The sequence below is a fragment of the Nipponia nippon genome, unplaced genomic scaffold (assembly GCF_047370975.1).
Source record: "Nipponia nippon isolate SJK-2023a ecotype South Korea unplaced genomic scaffold, ASM4737097v1 scaffold_2, whole genome shotgun sequence".
Lineage (NCBI taxonomy): Eukaryota > Metazoa > Chordata > Aves > Pelecaniformes > Threskiornithidae > Nipponia > Nipponia nippon.
The window spans coordinates 27,466,674-27,484,906 of record NW_028262336.1 but is presented as its reverse complement, the minus strand read 5'-3'; the positions used below and the strand labels follow the sequence as shown (position 1 = coordinate 27,484,906).

Genomic DNA, 18,233 nt, shown 5'->3' with positions numbered 1-18,233 from the left:
TTACTTGTTATGTTAAAAACAATGCTGAATAACTCAGTAAGCTTTTGCTGTCGATGTTTTTCTCTTTAAAAAAAAAAAAAAAAAACATTAGCAAGTGAGAGTCACTAGCTAAGTCCTCCAGCTGCACCAAACGTATTTATTGGGGTTTGGTTTGGTTTTTTCTCAAAGTCCAGTTCTTTCAAGGCTGAGAAATGGGGGCTTATAAAGCAGCAGAAATGCCCATTTTTCTTTATTAAAAAGAAAGGAAAAAATCAGTGATCTTGATAAATGTCATAATCTGAAATAAATTAGTTTGTTCATGAAATACAGATATTTATTTGATAAAGCATCTAGTTTTAAAACAGTAAAACAGTATTTGATTTGATGCACACTTTACTTTGCAACAGCCAATTAACTAATAATTCTAGTTCATATATAAAATGTAATCATCTAAGGAGTAGGGAAGTTTATCATTAAAAAATTAAATTGAAATCAAATATTTTAATCAAAACCTGTCTTCAGGGCAAATGCAGATATTCTGTATATCCTCTTTCTGAGATTTCCCTTTGTTTACTGTGAAATTCTGACAACTCGTGTTTCTTTTCGTCTTGCATAAAGATATTCACACAGGCAGAGACCCAGCTTCTGTCGGTGGTTGTGTCAGTTCATAGTTCACAGCTCCTAAAAGACTCTCTTAGTAGCGGAGTCTGTGCTCTTAGTCCGATGACTTGATGCACCTCTGGTTCAGATTGCTTTAATCCCTTCTGCTCTTAAGTGTCCATCCCTTTAGACTACAGAGCATGAAAGTTTTTCTACCTTTACATCTTGCACGGCACCTGGAGCAACAAGGCTTATAAACTTTGCTAGGCACTGCTGTTAAGAGAATTACATTAGCATACAATTTTAAACTTTTCCCAAGAATTATTAATGCAACTCCAAATAGCAGTAAAGCTACGTTTCCGTGCAAGCAGGATAGCTCTTCAGCAGTGCATGTGTAACCTTTAAATGTTTGCTACTCTCTGATGTATAACAGGGAGAGATTACGCTAACTGATTGCGGGATATCGTGGTTCTTGTTCCCTGTTTTGGTACAATTCCCCTTTTCCTCTTTCTCTTTCCAGTTAGTTAACTTCTGTACAGCTCCCTCACTTAAATAGCTGCTGCTAAATGGCCTGGTGGAACCAGATACTGAACCTTACTCAAGGGAGCAGTGTATTTATACATTTCTCTCCTCAAACATCTTGTGACACTCTCGTGTCTTAAATTTACTCTTCCTCTGGCTGTTTACAGTATTTTAGGAATCATAGCATGTACAGTACTTTTGATAGGAACTTAATGATACCTTGTCTCCTAGAATAGTCTTGCTACTTGGAAGTTCATTTCCAAAGCAAGCATCTGAAAATACCGCAGTCCTCAACCAGCCTGAACAGGGCTGGTGTTATGTTCAAGATTTTTTTGGGTCATTGCATGCCACTAGTTCCAACATCCTAGGGAGGTCTTCAGCTGATTTTTAGTGGCAGTGGCACCATAAATGGTTTGCGTTGGAAGAGACCTTAAAGAGCATCCAGTTCCAACCCCCCTGCCAGGGACAGGGATGCTTTCCACTCGACCAGGTTGCTCAAAGTCCCATCCAACCCGGTCTCGAACACTTCCAGGGAGGGGGCATCCACAGCTTCCCTGGACAACCTGTTCCAGTGTCTCACCACCCTCACAGTAAAGAACTTCTTCCTTATATCTAATCTAAATCTACCCTCTTTCAGTTTAAAACCATTACCCCTTGCCCCCTTCAGGTACTGGAAGGCTGCTGTAAGGTCTCCCCAGAGCCTTCTCTTCCCTAGGCTAAACAACCCCAACTCTCAGCCCGGCCTCATAGCAGAGGTGCTCCAGCCCCCTGATGATCTTTGTGGCCCTCCACTGGACCCGCTCGAGCAAGTCCATGTCCTTCTTATACTGGGGGCCCCAGATTTGGAAGCAGTACTCCAGGTGGGGTCTCATAAGAGTGCAGTAGAGGGGCAGAATCACCTCCCTTGACCTGCTGGCCACGCTTCTTCTGATGCAACCCAGAATACGTTTGACTTTCTGGGCTGCGAGCACACATTGTCAGCTCATATTCAGTTTGTCATCCACCAGTGCCCCCAAGTCCTTCTCTGCAGGGCTGCTCTCAGTCCAGTCATTGCCCAGGCTGTATGGATGTTTGGAATTGCCCCAACCCATGTGCAGCAGCTTACACATGGCGTGGGTGAACTTTGTGAGGTTCGCACGGGCCCACCTCTCAAGCCTGTCAAGGTCCCTCTGAAATGACATCTCTTCCCTCTAGAGTATCAACCACATCACTCAGCTTTGGTGTCATCTGCAAACTTGCTGAGATAATAATACTGGTCCCTATATTCCCTAGATCCCACTGTCTCTGTTATTGTGTGTGGGAGGGCTCTTTCCTTCCTTAAAACTGACTGTCAGCTTAGTAGGAGTACCCCCCTCAGTTATACTCAGGGCTCTTTGGAGAGGTTTAATGATGTTATTACCAGAAACAGGCTCAAGACTTAAGTGGGGAACAAAACCCCTTGACAAAGGTAAGCATCGTATTGGCATGACTTCGACCTTCTGACTAAGCAAACCTTCAGGTAAGCGCCTCTGCTGGTCTGATTGCTGTAACCCAAATGTCTGTCATAAATTCTTCTCTTGCAGGTATGCTGCTGTGCCCCAGTGTAAAAAAATGGGCATAAATTCTGCTGTTTTCAATGTAATGAGATTTTTGTGCTTAGCAGCTCTCTTAATAATGAATGATGCTTCCCGTACTTCCTTTTTCCCTCTTGCTGTCCCCTGCAGCCCAATTTCAAAAGCCGTCTGCCAGGCACTAAGTCCTGAGTTCTGAGGAAGTTTGACTTTAAAATGGCTTGCTTCTTAAATCTCAACCAGAAGTTGTCGTTTTCCCTGCACAAAGCCACCAAGCCTTGAAGAGCCATAAATCTGTGTGGCTTTGATAGGTCTGTGCTGTCAGTGAAGGAGAATAGGTTTATAAGTGTATAGAGGCCAAGTTCAGCCTTTTTCTGCCATGCGTATCTGGGGAGTTTTTTTTTTCCTCTTCTTGCTCTTTGGTTTCCTACAGAGTGCTACGGCATATTTCTTAGTGACTCATAATTCTCTAAAGCAATGACCTTCGGTGAGAGCAGAAGTTTTCTCTGGGTGGTAGCGTGACTGCCCATAGATAGCTGTAGGGCAGCTGTATCTTCATTTAGTTAGCATACAATGCTTTCAACCACTGAAGTTGTCTCAATTGTGAAAATCAGCACTCAAAGCACAGCTTCTGCAATCTTTACATTGAATATTGTTTCTGCAAACAGCCATGTCATTCTGTATTTTTTCACAAGCCATTCACTCTCCTTGCACCGGAGCTGAACTCTGAAGCCTGTAATTTACATCCCTCTCAACTAGCTGTGTAGGCTGTCAGTTTATCATCCTGCCTTCCATGCCTTAAAAGGTTTAGAGAAATAAAACAGGCACAGAGACCTGGTCTAGCCAAAGGTCTCCTTATCACATTACCCGCAATACTTGTTTTCATCATATGGATTAGCAGAGGGTTAGTTTGGGGGATAAAGATGGCAAGGGAACAGTTGTTCTGAAAACCCATCAACTGCTCATTCAGAGTGAAAAAGAGTATCAAGCAGATGTCAGAGATGTGATTTGAAGACATAAAAGGAGAGGAGAGAGAACAAAATCATAGAGTTGCTAACCTAGGCCAATGCTTAAGCTTGAGCACATCATTTTAGTTTATGACTTGAAATAATGCCATAATTTCTGGGTCTTCTGTAACATTCACATCCTGGCACCAGTGACATTTCAGGTCTCTAGAAAGGTGCTGCCTGTATACATGAATTAAGTTTTCTTGGCCACCACAATCATATGACCTAAGCTTACAATTAAAAAATGAATACCTAATGTGTACTTAATACACAGCAGCACTCTGAGCATTAATAAGTTGTTTCCAGAACACATCATGGTGCTCTAAATTATAGTGTCTGTTCACGTCCTCTAGTCCTGCTTTGTCAGAGAAGCAGTAAAATCTCCTGTGCCAAAGTACTGGGAAAGTAACCCTTGCAAATGAATTTTCATGTCTCCTTGTAAATTTTGGTTTCCTGCCTCCCTAGAGCTTGGCTGCAAGTTGCATGTGAATGCATATTTGTCTGATGAGAAGATAACGTAAATTGAAGAGGTACTTTCAGGCTACCAGTTCATGTAGGTTGTAGTACAATTCTCGGGACTTAAGTTTCAGCTTACAGTTCCCAGTAAAAGAGCGGAGTGAAGTTAAGACTGTGATTTCTAAGTACGTGACTTCAGGTCTTTGTGCTTACAACTGCTATCTAACCATGCCCCTGCTGAAGCCCAGAAGCAGATGAAACAATTTCCCACCTTAAAATCGCGTTAGCTTACCAAAATATATGCCTCTGCTCTCTTAGGCTGTTATTGAGGCCAGAATCTCTTACAGATAAATAATTTCACTGATAGTGAGTTGATCTGTTTTTACTATGACTGTTTTATTGCTGTCTTGAAATACATTCCCAGGTTTTGGGTCAAAAGGAAGATGAAAACTTGACAACAAAAGTCCCATATGTTGAGTCAGTCTTGAGTGCAGGTATCCGCATGCTGGTTAATTGTTAGGGTCTACAACCCTATATAGGACTGAGAAGGGACTACATTTCAAGGACCGGGACTTATAAAAGTCTCCTTTGATCCCAGGTTTGGTTTTGGTTTTTTGGTTTTTGGTTTGTGTTTTTTTTTTTTTAAAGGCACAGGCTCAATCAGATACCCTGAGGCACCACCAGTGCTTTCCAGTCTGTCCCTCAAGGAGCCTGACTAGCAATGTCCAGCATGGGGGAAAACTGGGGAGCCTGAGACAGGAGCTGAGTGGTGGAGGCTCAGCTTGCAGGCATGAGACACAGCAGGTCTAATTTGTCCTGCCTTTGGTATTGGTCTTGGTAAAATTTCAGTCATGCATGCAGACTCTGAGCTTTTTTAAAATCCCCTTTAGAAAGCATATGTTTGACTGTTTCTATTAAGCGGTATGAAAGTATGTTTTTTGGTGAGAAAGGAAGGAAAGGAAATGAACATTGTGAGTAATTGCTTCTAGCTTTCTTCTGTCATCTTCTGACATCATGCTAATCCTGCAAATAAACAAGTCATTTATTTGTGTGCACTGCATTCGGTGAGAGCAATTGTTCTTGCATAAAATGTTATCTGAGGAGATTGCTGTCTAGGTGTGAAATGAGTAAAGTCCCTAAGTAAGGCCATGAGAAGGTTTCAGATGTCATGGGCAGCAAGTTAAGAGTAACTTATTCCCTGACTATTGAAATACTGCCCTGTGTTACAGGAGGAGGTGGTCTCTCATGTTGCTGAAAGGAATGGTACTGAAAGTTCTCCTACATCATTTTTCTTCAGCGTTGTACTTGAGATATATTCAGTTCTTAAAGTGTTGGACACCTATTTCTGGACAGACTAGCACAAGGCCAATAGCATCCTGGCTTGTATCAGAAATGGTGTGGCCAGCAGGACCAGGGAGGTGATCATCCCCCTGTACTCAGCACTGATGAGGCCGCACCTCGAGTACTGTGTTCAGTTTTGGGCCCCTCACTACAAGAAGGACATTGAGATGCTGGAGCGTGTCCAGAGGAGGGCAACGAAGCTGGTGAAGGGTCTGGAGCACAAGTCTTCTGAGGAGTGGCTGAGGGAGCTGAGGTTGTTTAGCCTGGAGAAAAGGAGGCTGAGGGGAGACCTTATCGCTCTCTACAGGTACCTGAAAGGAGGTTGTAGTGAGGCGGGGGTCGGTCTCTTCTGTCAAGTAACAAGTGATGGGACAAGAGGAAATGGTCTCAAGTTGCGCCAGGGGAGGTTTAGATTGGATATGAGGAAAAATTTCTTCACTGAAAGGGTTGTCAAGCACTGGCACAGTCTGCCTAGGGAAATGGTTGAGCCCCCATCCCTGGAGGTATTTCAGAGACATGCAGATGTGGTGCTTAGGGACATGGTGTAGTGGTGGACTTGGCAGTGCTGAGTTAGTGGTTGGACTTGATGGTCTTAAAGGTCTTTTCCAACCTAAATGATTCTATGAGTCTGTGATTCTGTAATTCTTGATCTGTCCTACTCAAAGGCCAGTGATGTAGTCAAATAAATAAAAAAATTTTTGCAGTACCAAAAAAAGCATCAATTAGAACAAGTTGAAATTCACTCATTTTGACCAAGGATGTGCAATAGGTGGAAGTGGTTTCCGTTCTGGCTGAGATGAAAAGGGGTTGGTGTGTTCACCTATAAAGACCTCCACTTCCCTCACTAGAGTGTTGGTTAACAGCTGTGTTGCTTCACAGCAGACTTGTGAGAGCTTTGCACAATGTTCAGACACAGAAGTACCGTCTTTGTTTAATTTAATAACAGGATCCTACCTTTGTTAAATGTTGTAACTGCTTTTTTAATAGAGATAAAAGGAGGAGAGGAATATAAAAAGATGACTGTCGCAGCTGCAGTGCTTGGCTGTTGCTAAGCCCCGAGACAAGAGGAAAATACAAAAGTCACGCTCCTTGTTTTGTTCATTAGGTCATGAGAGAGTGGGAGGAGGCAGAACGCCAAGCAAAGAACTTGCCAAAAGCTGACAAGAAAGCTGTTATCCAGGTAAAGGAAAATGCAACCACAGCCTTACCCACTGGGACCGCAGTTAAAATACAAGGGGTGCTGGGTGTGATAGAATTTTAAGACCTACTTCTATGGGGATTTAATGTTATTCTCTGCTCTTGCTGTTGCTATTTTTGTTTCCAGCTGTTAGTGGCCGCTGGGTGTCTCTGTACTTTGCAGCCAGTCCCTGGAACAGCAGTGCAGAACATCGCTCGTGACTGTGTGGAGGGGTAGAATTCCGCTTGAGTTTAGATTTGCCTTCAGTGAGAACTGAAAACTTGGCTCCCACAGGCCCCTTTCAAACCGTGATAAACTAATATAAGCTGCAGGACCTAAGCTCAAAGCAGAGATGGAAGATGTGATTTAAGGAAGAAATTGCCATGTTTTATCTGAAAGAAACCCTCAGCCAAAAATTATTTTATCCAAAATTACACTGTAATTCAAAAATTCTGACAAGCCAGACACTCCTTGAATCCCACTGTGGCTATGTAAGGTATTATTCAATACTGCTAGAATGATTTCAATGCAAAACTATAAAAAGGTAACGCTCAGAACCAGATTGCATCTCACATTAGATCCCACACCTTTCCTCTCTGTGCATTTTACCCAGTCAATCTTTTCCTTTAGTGGAATAAGTCTGGGCTCAATTTTTCTTCCTGGTGGCCAGTTTATAAGAAATTATAGTGACTCTGTTCAGGTTGGAATTTCCCCGCCCCCTTTCCCCCCATGTAGATCTGCTCATGAAGTCATGTTGATACATGGAAAGCCCTCGTGATGGCAGGGAGCCTACATGTGCCAAACTCCACCCTCTTCTAGGCACAATTCTCTAGCGCTGAACCACTGTCTTAGGAGGCAAATGAAGGATTCGCTGGTGGTTGTGCTGAACATGTCAGGAATATTTGATTAGATTAATAAAATATGGCCAGGTGTTCAGGAATACAGGGCATCAGGAGTTCCCACTGAAATCAGGAAAAGGTGCATTCAGTGCAGAGTTCCTGGGAGGCAAGCTAGACTGACATGGGGAGACATTTTGGTGATTTGCAGATGGAGGTGTTGCCATCCGCTGGACTCCGCTTATGTCTTCACTGTTCCTGTTGTGATGGGTATTTTTTTCAGCATTTCCAGGAGAAAGTGGAATCACTGGAACAAGAAGCAGCGAATGAAAGACAACAGCTGGTGGAGACTCATATGGCTCGGGTGGAAGCCATGCTGAATGACCGTCGCCGCATTGCTCTGGAGAACTATATCACAGCCCTGCAGACTGTCCCACCCAGGGTAAGTGCAACACCACAAGTTCTGTCAGCTGTGGCAAAATCACTGTAGTGATCCTGGGGGAAAAAAAGGTGTGCCCAGGTACAGTCCAGCTGTGGAGCAGTGAGTGTGTGTTCCCCATGCAAGAGCTACTACAGCAGTCAGCTAGTTTGAAAGTTAAAAGTTTAGACTTTGTGTGTACATAAATGAAGGCACAAGCACACACACCCCGTACATACCTATAGATAAATAGATACATACATAAAGATACTTAAACAAATAACGTGGAAGTGATTTGGTTGTCAGAAATTGTAACCATTCACAGATCCTGTAGAAGGATGATGAAGCACCCCTCCAAGTGATGCACAGTAGGATACTTCATCATGTCAAGATGGAGCTTAAGGATGAGGGTGATTGTGATTTTCTGTTTTGTTTCTTGAACTGTTGAAATGTTTGGTGAAGAATTTTGTGAGGATTGTTGGATGGCGTGAAGACAGCACACTAGCAATTCAAAGTTGTCCGTGTTGGATCTGATGGCTATTGGTGGGTGTAAACACTAAGTTCAGAATGTGGATTGAATGGAATTTTTAATGACTCCGTATCTGTGATGTTTGTATTCAATACCAAAATAACTAGTCTGTGACCTCCAGAAGAAGAGAATCTGCACGAACACTGTGGGAAAACAGCCAAATGTTTATATGCCTCTCACCTCTTGAACACTTCCTAGATGGAAAACACATTATGTTACTAAAAGACTTTTGGATCAGCAGTGTAAGATGTAGCCATTAGATCCTGAATTTGGCCTCACAGGGAATTGCATCAATACAGCTAACCTGGTAAAATTACATGTTTTAAGTGAATTTCCTTCTGCAGAGAAACCTGCATATTCAGGGAGCATGGAAAAGTGATCATCGTCTTAGTTCTTTATCACCATCAAACTTTTTTCTCCACCCCATAGTGCAAAACTCTCTTATTTTTACTATGTGCCAAGTAAAAGAAAAATCTTTTACTTAGGTAGGAGTGTCACAGGGGGACTTCAGAGTAGTTGTATGAAGAGTTAATCTGTATTTTGCAAGATAGTAAGAGTTAATCTGTATTTTGCAAGATAGTAATTTGTGGAAAATGAAGCTAGTCTGTATTAAATTGGTAGAGGATGTTGTTTGGTCTGAGTGCGAGATGCGTATTGTAACCTCTGACTATTGTGAGGGTAGTGAAGGGCTTGGACTCAAGAGTCTTGTTAGCAGACAGATGAGCGCGTTACAGGCTGGGATGCAGCTTCCCTTAGGAAACTGGAGTCTGCGGCTCAGGACTGAGAGCGAGATGAGGTGCGTGCATAGACTGGCTGCGGGTCGTGTTTGCTCCCTTGCGGTGTGGTTTTAGGTAGTTCACCTAAGATATGATTTCACGTTTGGCTTTAGCCAATCAGCTGCTGCTGTAAAGTTGAGCCTCGTGCAAATGTAATCATGTCTGAAAAGTATCCCCAGAAAAATGATTTGATTTCAAGTTGTGTGTGGATCAGGCTGACAGCTTGGTTCTCCAGGTATCCGAGTTTGTGGAAAGTGAGGATGGGGACCACACGTAACAGCAGAATGGTCTCTAGAGCTGCCAAAATGTGCAACTTCACTCCTAGCACAAGGGAACTTGATTTTTCATGTTTGTGGGATGCAGATGACATCTCTACTGCAAAAAAAAAAAAAGTGAACTTCACCTGCAGAACACTAAGGGACAAAAAGGTCAACACTGACTTTGAGAGCAGAAAAATCTTCATTTTTTACTTGGGTTGCTTGTAGTCAGCTCCCAGGACATTTAAATTAATAATACATTTACTGTTTCAGTGGGAGAGCATCAGGCCTGAAAGGCTGTGTCAATGAACACATGACTCCAGTAGAAGTAAGTTTTGAAGGTACTGTTAAAAGACTGAGGTGCATCCTATATTGTGTCCCTACAAAAGCTGATCACTCTGAAACATCAGCTCAAGGTGCTACCAAACGGGGACTCATCTCAAAACTAATGGAAGTGAACAGTTTAAAAACTTAGGTCTTTAAACAGTTCCTTTGCCAGTTTTGGTGGTGGTACTGTTCTGCCTCAGCGTTTTCTGGTTGCGTGCTCTGTAGTTACTGACAGTTCAGGCATGTACCTCTGAACTGCTGGTCAGATGTGTGCCAAAGCGCACGAAAAGCTGACCTTGAATTCAGCAGGAGGATTTGTCTGGTTTTATTGTGGGGCAGGGGGTGAAATCTGAGGAGTGATTGATGATAGCTGAATAGCTTAATGAATGAATCCACTCCGCTAACGGCTTTGCAGGATATGGAGCCAGAAATCTCAATACACTGTGAATCCAAACGTTGGCAGCCTAGCCAAAGAGAAAATGGGATTAATGGAAAATTCAACTCTGATACCCTAGCTGTATTTTTCTCTGGTGGTTCCCTAGTAAACTAAAAGTATATTCGATGCAATTGTGTTGTCTTTGGGAGAGTAAGTCATAACCTTGCTGGTGACTTGTTAAGTAGTCTTACAAAAGGGAGTTTTTTCTGGAGTTCTGCAAAAATATTTTTAAGAACCCCCTTCCAGAGTCTGCTTCAAATTACATGGTTCGCTATTAGTATGTTTGCTACAAAAGTAGATTCTGAATATAAAGTGGTGGAGTCTCTTTCTCTAAAGTTATAAGGACAGAATTTGGGTTTAAATTGAAAAATAAGTTAGGCTTTTTTATTGAAGTGCATGTCTTCTGCACACAGCTAGGAGGGTTACCGTAAGAGTGATGTGCGTGCATGCGTGTGTATATATATATAGATGTGTGTGTGTGCAAAAAGTATTTTCCATATGCTGTTTAATCACTTGGACGTATTGCCTTGTACTTGAATTTGAACATTTCCCAAGATTTTTTGGACTTCTGGCAGACCACCTGAAGCAGCAGGATTTCATTTTACTCTTGGATGTCTAGAAATCCATGACCAGTCTTTGCCTGCAGATCAGTTACCATAGGAGTACAGTGAGTCTGGCACTCCTGGTGTCATCAGACTGATCATGGATGTGGTGCGTGGCTCTCCGTGAGCGACAAAATCCTGATCCATTGGGAACTCCTGTTTTCTATGTGTATACAGATGATGTGGTGCTTGTGTTCAAGGGATAGCCTCTTTAGGGGAGCTGAAAAGAAACTTCAACTGGCTTGGAAAGTCCTTGAGCTATGGACAGGGGGAAGCTGGAAGGCTATGTGAGGAGAAGTTTCATCATTTACTTGCTCCTTTGGAGGAGGCTTTCCTTGTAGGATAGCAAGATATGGGACTAGGGGAGCCTTTGGTCTGGGCCAGTAGAGTAGTCATTACGTTCTTATACATGCCTGGAAAATCAGTGGTTTTCGGTGCCATTCTACCTAAAACTACAAAATTCTGGGAATCCTGTATGAATGGCTTCTGTATGAGACCAAAAACTTTAACTGCAGTTTTTTCAGGTGTTACACAGACGATTGCCCAATGCCAGTGTCAGAGGAGTGCTTCAGGCTACCACTCTGGGCAGCAAGGGAGCCAGGGAGCATATAGAGATGAAATTGCATAGCTTCAAGGTCTACCAGAAAACAAATTTGAGCAAAACCAAATATTTGTACTGTTGTTCTGTTCTCAGAAGCACTGTCATGCAGGCTGCCCAGAAACTTAAAATTTGATCCTCATCCCTGATTCCTGATGCAGCTTAGCTGTGCTTTGTTGCCTTTGAAAATGGGGTGCAGCTGTTCAGTATCCAGTGTCAAAATACTGTATTGTTTCATCCTGCTTGATGGCCTTACTACAGAAAAGGAGGATTAGTGGCAGCTGGAACCAATATGCCTCCAGTTTTTAAAACAGTTGGAAATTTTCCCCTTCATTTTGCAAGTTAAATAGAGGAATTCAAATCCATCATTCTCTGTGAGCAGGTCGATTTTATAATTTGTTTATATTCCCTCTTTCACGTGCATGTCAGATTTTGCTGGATTTATGCCTCCCTGTTTAATCTTCATTGGTAAGAGATGCACATTCTCTGTGGGAAGCCGGTGGCAGGGGGCAAAGAGAAGCAGAAAAGAAATCCAGCTCCTAGTGGTGAAATAAAGGGTTTCAGAGCAAGGAAACATACAGGAAAACTTTGAAAGGTAATTAATTAACCTCCTTACTTTGCGCATAGAATAAAGTGAGCATATAATGATTAAAATCAGTTTAAAATGATTCTCTTCTAATTCAGCAGTATTTTACTGAAACGTAAATTATTGCCAAACAGAGCAGGATCATTAGGATCAACCCTAACATGTACCTTAATCCATTTGAATTTTTTTGCCGTGGTTTTCTCTTGTTGCCCTCAGAGTTTGCTCTGGTACCTTTTGTGCTGTGGGAGCAGTGTCTGTTCATACAGAGAGAGCACAGTGCAGGCTGAAACTAGTCAAGTTTGGCTATTTGGACGTGGAAGAGGGATCTACAGAGGGGCCCTTACTCAGTGCCTCTGTGTTCGGGAAGCTCAAAGCCTTTCCTGAGTCCAACGAGGTTGCTGTGGAAATATGCAGTTGGAGGCAGGCCAAAGCATTGCTGCTGATCTAGTGATAAAAATCCTCCTGTGCAGTAGGAAAGAGCAGTCCAGCTCTAATACCCCACCCTTTAGCTCCGCTCCTCTAAACCCATAAACTTACAGCTGTGGAATTTCTCACATACACTTAATTTGGCAGGATTTTGTGAAACAGACAGCATGGATTTCAGCTCTGCTTTTAAACCAGGTCAGACTTTGAGAAATGTGGTCACCTAACTCCGTTTTCCAGCAGCTTCTGAGGCTTTTCGGTGAATAAAACCAGACTCTTGTTTTTTCCCCAGTCTGTGGGCTTGAGCATATGGTATAGTCATACACCTAGGCTTGCCAGTAGGTTTTTTGTACAAGTGAACTAAATACAGAAGAGGCAATTCCAGATGGGTATTAAGTTCTGCAAAACCATGGCAGGTTCATTATATCTAAAATGCAAAGTTTTAGAAGAGTGAGCAGAAACAAAATTTTTCTTAATCTGTCAAAGTTGAGTCAGTTAAAATCCTGAAAAGCAAATGAGGTTGAATCACATACTGTTTTCATTTTATTCTGCCCCAGGAAAAGTCCTTGGGAGGGTAGGCAAAGGGAGGTTTTGAGTACCATTATAGCCATGTATTTGTGATGTGTGGGGTAACGTGTTCTTATAGATTAGCAGAAGTTATGAGAAGGCATCTTTAACTCCGCATGAAAGGTAGCTGGATGGGGGTTTAGTTGTGTCTCACCCATGAGTGAAAATCTTGTGTTCATCCTAGCCAGCCTTTCTTGAATGTTCCTAAAATGAACTACTATGCCTATGTCAAACATGACCCGCAATTAATAACATAGCAGGTAAAATATATACCTAATACGGTATACAAGGTATTCCTAAGAAGTGAATGAAAAGAAGTAATTGTTGCACATTTCAAGAGCAGTAATCAGAAAGGACTGGTGATTGACTTTTCTCCAAAGGCAAGATTAAATAGCACAATACAGCACTGTGAAACTTTTCTCTCTGATTTAGAGAGAACTTTGATCAAAATGACAAGCCAGCTCAGAATTTCCCCTGGAAGTTCCATGGCACAGAGCCGGGAAAGTTGTATTTTAATACAGAGAAGTGCATTAATATGATTTTCGTGTTGTTTCTCTGTAGTAAGTATTTTGGATTTCCATGGGGAGACTATATTTGTAGCAATCCAAACTACATTTGACGTTTCCATTTTCCAAGCTCAATGAAATTGCACTGTTTCATCACTCGCTTAAAATCTGAAATAGTAGACTGGGATCAATGTAGAGTTCATGGGGGAGGCATCTGCATGCATATATATTCGTATTTATGTTTATGCGTATGTATTTCATTTACTAGCAACTGTTTTTTCAGGCATTTTAGATCTCATATATGATTCCTTTATGGGAGTGACCTTACCTCGATACTGATGCCACCTGAAATAAAGGCACTGGATTACAGCGTCAGTGGGGCTGGAACTCGCCACCAGCTAGTCAAGGAGCCATCAGCAGTTTCTACTTCATTTGGGCTTGTGTCTTGTACAGTTGGAAACCTGTTAACCAGCTGTCAGGACTACCAAATTAACCTTCCAAACCAGGGCGTTGCAATAAAGGTCCTTAACTCTGCCCTGGTACGTATTTATATTCACAGAAAGAACTGTCTTTCAAATAAGAGAATAGGCATATTCCCTACACTTTGGGTAGATAGCCTAGGTAGTCTATGTAGACCGCATACATAGTCTGTGAATATATCTACTGTGTACCAAATGAATACACGCAAGTCCCAATATACTCACGAAAACTATATATAAAATAATACTTTGACAACATCCTCCAGCATAAACAGGATTTTAAACTAACAACTAAAATACCCACAGACATCAGCACATCTGTCAGCCTGTAACAATAGCTTGCGAGAGGGCTACGATTGATCTGTGCTTGGGTTTAGATAAAAAGTAGGTGTTTGAATCTGCTGAAAAGGGGGAGCAAATGGTGTGACTGTGTGTGCTGGAAATAGTCGGAAGCAGCATGTAACAGCAGCGTTCACGCTGCTTCACCCTGCCATGCGCCTTGCCAGGTGCATTCCGTGTGTGCCGTGTGCCGTGAGGACTCATGAAACAACACGCATTCTGATTTGGTGCTGGATCCTGTTGCTTAGGAAGTCACTGGCCATTCTTGTCACTGGATAAAGGACAATCGCCAGCAGCGTCGGCCAGGGTGACTCAAAACATGGGAATAACAGAAATCACGTTGGGAGTATCCTGGTCACTTTCAGAGGAAAGCCAAAAAAACCAAGCCAACAAAACAAGTACAGACAACTGAAAATAGTGAAATTATTTCATGAGGCTTAGGTAGCCCCTGGTGGCTGACACAAGTTAGGTATTCTGCAAAATGTTTTTTGTTAGATGACTACAGATGTGAATACATTGAGTTTTCCCTGGCAAAACACACAGCAGAATTTCAAGTGCTAAACCCAGAATTTTGTAATGAAGTTTGGTGGTTGGTACATTATTTATGAAGAGTGAGAGGTGCCAAGCTGGCCCTGGGATATGTCAGCCGTTTGTTCTTCTGCCATAGGCAGTGTCAGAGCTCAGGCCTTGGGAACTTAATTTAGCTGATAATAGCACCACTTTCATTTATAATTTAATCTGAAGGTTCCTGCCTAGGGTCGAAGTAATAGATGGCCATGGATATAATAGCTTCAGACACAGGGTCTGACTGCATCTCCTCAGCCTGTGGAGCCTCCCTCACCTCCGTGCTTGACCGTTCATCATAGCTCTACCATCACAAGAGTTCATATCACTGCTCGATGTACTAGATTTGGGGACGAATCCTGCTGAAAGTATTTGTGCAAAAAGTGCTTGTATGGGTGGGATTTTTAAGCAGAACCATTTCACTCCATAATGACATTTAAAGGAAAATGTGTCTGTAATGCATTACAGAGGTGGGACTTGGGGTGAGAGGTACTTTTGCTGATATGGAAATTTGTTAAAACTGTGCAAGCAGTAGGTCTACAGTTCTAGGCACAGGGGAGAAAATGATCAATTAATAGGTTTTGTTTGTTTGTTTGTTTGTTTTTAACTATTAAAGTTACATTCAGTTATAAAACTTGGTCCTCATTTATGGTAACGGCCATGCTCAGGCATGCAAAGCCCAGTGGAAAGCTGTCATTGCCCATCACCAGCTCTGGCAGTTTCAGCCTTCAGCCATGGCCCTGAAGCTGTGAGGCAGTAGCATTGCAAAGTTGTTGGGAAGGTTGGAGGTGTGACCTGATCCAGTGCAAAGTTGCTGCCCCTGCAAGGAAACACCTTGCATTTAATACTCTTTCTGCATTGTCCTATGCTTGAATTATGGATTTCTGCTGCCATTACAGGAAGATTTCTTGGCCAGACATGCTAGATGCATGCGTATCCATTTCTCCTTTATAGCGATAAGTCTGGGGCATTTCTCAGTGTTAGAGAAGGCGCTAAAGGTGTGCCAGTTTACCCAAATGACTACTACTGTTAGTGGTATTTGACAGGTATTTTCAAGATTGTTATCCTATTAACAAATCTGCTTGTGACCCTTAATGTAAAAGTTTCATTGACATATTGCAGTGAATACAAACATACTGAGGGAAAACAAAAAATACACCCTTCTGTTGTTAGACATAACACTTAAATTGGAATATCTCTTGAAGAAATAGAAATTAATCATTTTCTCTCTAATCTGCCCAAACCTGCTATCTTGATGTGTCTTGGGACAAGGAAAGCTGAAGTGTCAGGAAAGGTAACAACATTTTCTGTCTTCAAAATTTTCTTGATGTTAAGCTTTCTGGTCTTCTAGCCTTTATTTCTACAGCGCTTTACAGTTGGCATTTCAGTTTGTTTTGCCATTACCATAAAGTTGTGAGGATTACTTACTTTCCAGCATTTGTCCACGGTTTCTTGCAACTTGATCCCTGGGTGCTTGGCTTTGGGGGCTCGGGGTTATTTTCCTCATGAATGAATTTTCAGTCATGGAGCCACTAAGTTTAATCCTTTGGCAGGGAATGGCTTCACATCTCTCTCTTTCTATCCGACAAATCTTCTTCAGATAACCTTTGTTTTACTGTCTAAGGACATTTTAAAATCTGTTGCTTCTCTTAAGCTGAAGAGATTCTTAAATCTGTGAGCTCCATGTAGCTCAGTATTCATCTCTTGTGTAAATGTTAAATTAGTTTAGGCTCTATATTTGTCCGTGAATCTAAGTTGTCTTAAAGCTTCAACTTCGCCCACGGTTCTTCCTGCTTCAGAAAGCTGTGCACGGAGCCTCTGATGCTTATTTTGTCACTTCCCCACCTTCTTCCCTGTTTTCCTGCCAGTGCCCAGACCAGCTGTTCACCACTTCTGCTCGTTCTTTAATCTACAGCACAGTAAGGTCACCTTTCCTTCTTCTCACCTGCCTCAGCTTCATGCTTTTCACTCCTTGGCAGCTTCAGGTAGGATGCACAAGTACAACAGCACAAGCAGAGCTGCGGAGGGGTGTGGATTTCCAGAATCCATCATAAACACTGAGTTAAAAATGAGCGTCTTAGCTGAATGCTAGAGAACACTTCCCTGTTTTGGCACTGTATTATTGTACAGAGTAGGAAAGTATATAAAAATACACATTTCTTAGTCTTCACTGCTCTACCATCAGTCTGTGTATATTTTCATGTTCCCTTCAGCTATGGACCTTTCCTTTCTTCGTATTCAGTTATATGCCTTAAGGCATATATTTAATAGTTTTTACTAAATAAAATCACCTGGAATATATATGTAGGCTAAGATTTTTACAAAATCTGGCTTCCAAGCTGAGTACCTTCAGAAGAACCCAAGTAGGTCGCCCTTTTTTTAACTTTTGCAGTCAAGTCTGATGATTATTCCTTGGCTTAGCTAGAGTAGTGCTTTTGCGTGGTCTTCTGTGCAGCTGTTGGGCAGGTTACCTTCTGATTTGAATCTGAACGTGTGCATTCAGTTTACTGTTGATAAAACTTATCAGTTGTAATCTTTTCTGTTGCTAAAGTTTAACTGTAGTTGACAGATGTTGATACTGGTTGAGTATTCAGCATAGTAGAGTGTATATGGGGAGTCTCTGAAATGCTTCCAATGGAGTCCGGGTTTCGGGGGATCTTCTGGAAGGGATTTGACTGGTGGTGATGAAGGTTGCAAAACTGGGAGCTTCGATCATGGGGGCTTCCTGAGTTGGGGGAGAGGAGAAGTAGAGTCTGATGGAGAGAATGGAAGCAAAGCCCAAAGGAAATTGATATTGGGTGTCCATTAACTAGCATGCTAAGGTAACACTTGCTGTCTTGTTGGTGCAGTAGTATAGCAGTTAGACAAGGAAATGCAACAGCCAAACTTTCCCCTATGACTGGGGAGGAAATCTGAACGCCCTCCCCAGGGACTGTACTTACTGCCTACGACTACTATTCAATGGTGCATCCTGCTGAATGGGTTGAGTGAGTGGATGTTCCTTATAGTAGTCAGACCTGCCTTCAGAAGATAGCTGCAGGCACCAGCTGGCCAAGTGCTTTTGGTTTGGGATACATATCCAGTGCAAGGAACTAAAACCTGTGTTGTTCTAAACTAAACTCATTTTTTCCCTGTTTCTTCCCTGTAGCCTCGTCACGTATTCAACATGCTGAAGAAGTATGTGCGTGCTGAGCAGAAGGACAGACAGCATACTCTCAAACACTTTGAACATGTCCGCATGGTAGACCCAAAGAAAGCTGCCCAAATCAGATCTCAGGTAATCTCCACTGAGGGTTAATGGGATCATGTTTGTTCATAGCCATTGTGAAGTTTCCGTCAACCTATTTTTTAAAAAATA

At 42.3% G+C, this 18,233-nt stretch overlaps 1 protein-coding gene across 4 annotated transcripts in view; it reads left to right on the top strand.

The window, feature by feature from the left end:
* Positions 1–18,233, top strand: part of APP (amyloid beta precursor protein) — a 224,362-nt gene that overhangs the window by 154,777 nt on the left and 51,352 nt on the right. For all 4 annotated transcript variants that reach the window (XM_087755993.1, XM_087755995.1, XM_087755992.1 and 1 more), the window contains 3 exons: positions 6,561–6,635; positions 7,752–7,910; positions 18,024–18,152. In XM_087755993.1, the coding sequence (XP_087612119.1) occupies positions 6,561–6,635; positions 7,752–7,910; positions 18,024–18,152 (363 nt within the window). The remainder of the gene's footprint in view (positions 1–6,560; positions 6,636–7,751; positions 7,911–18,023; positions 18,153–18,233) is intronic.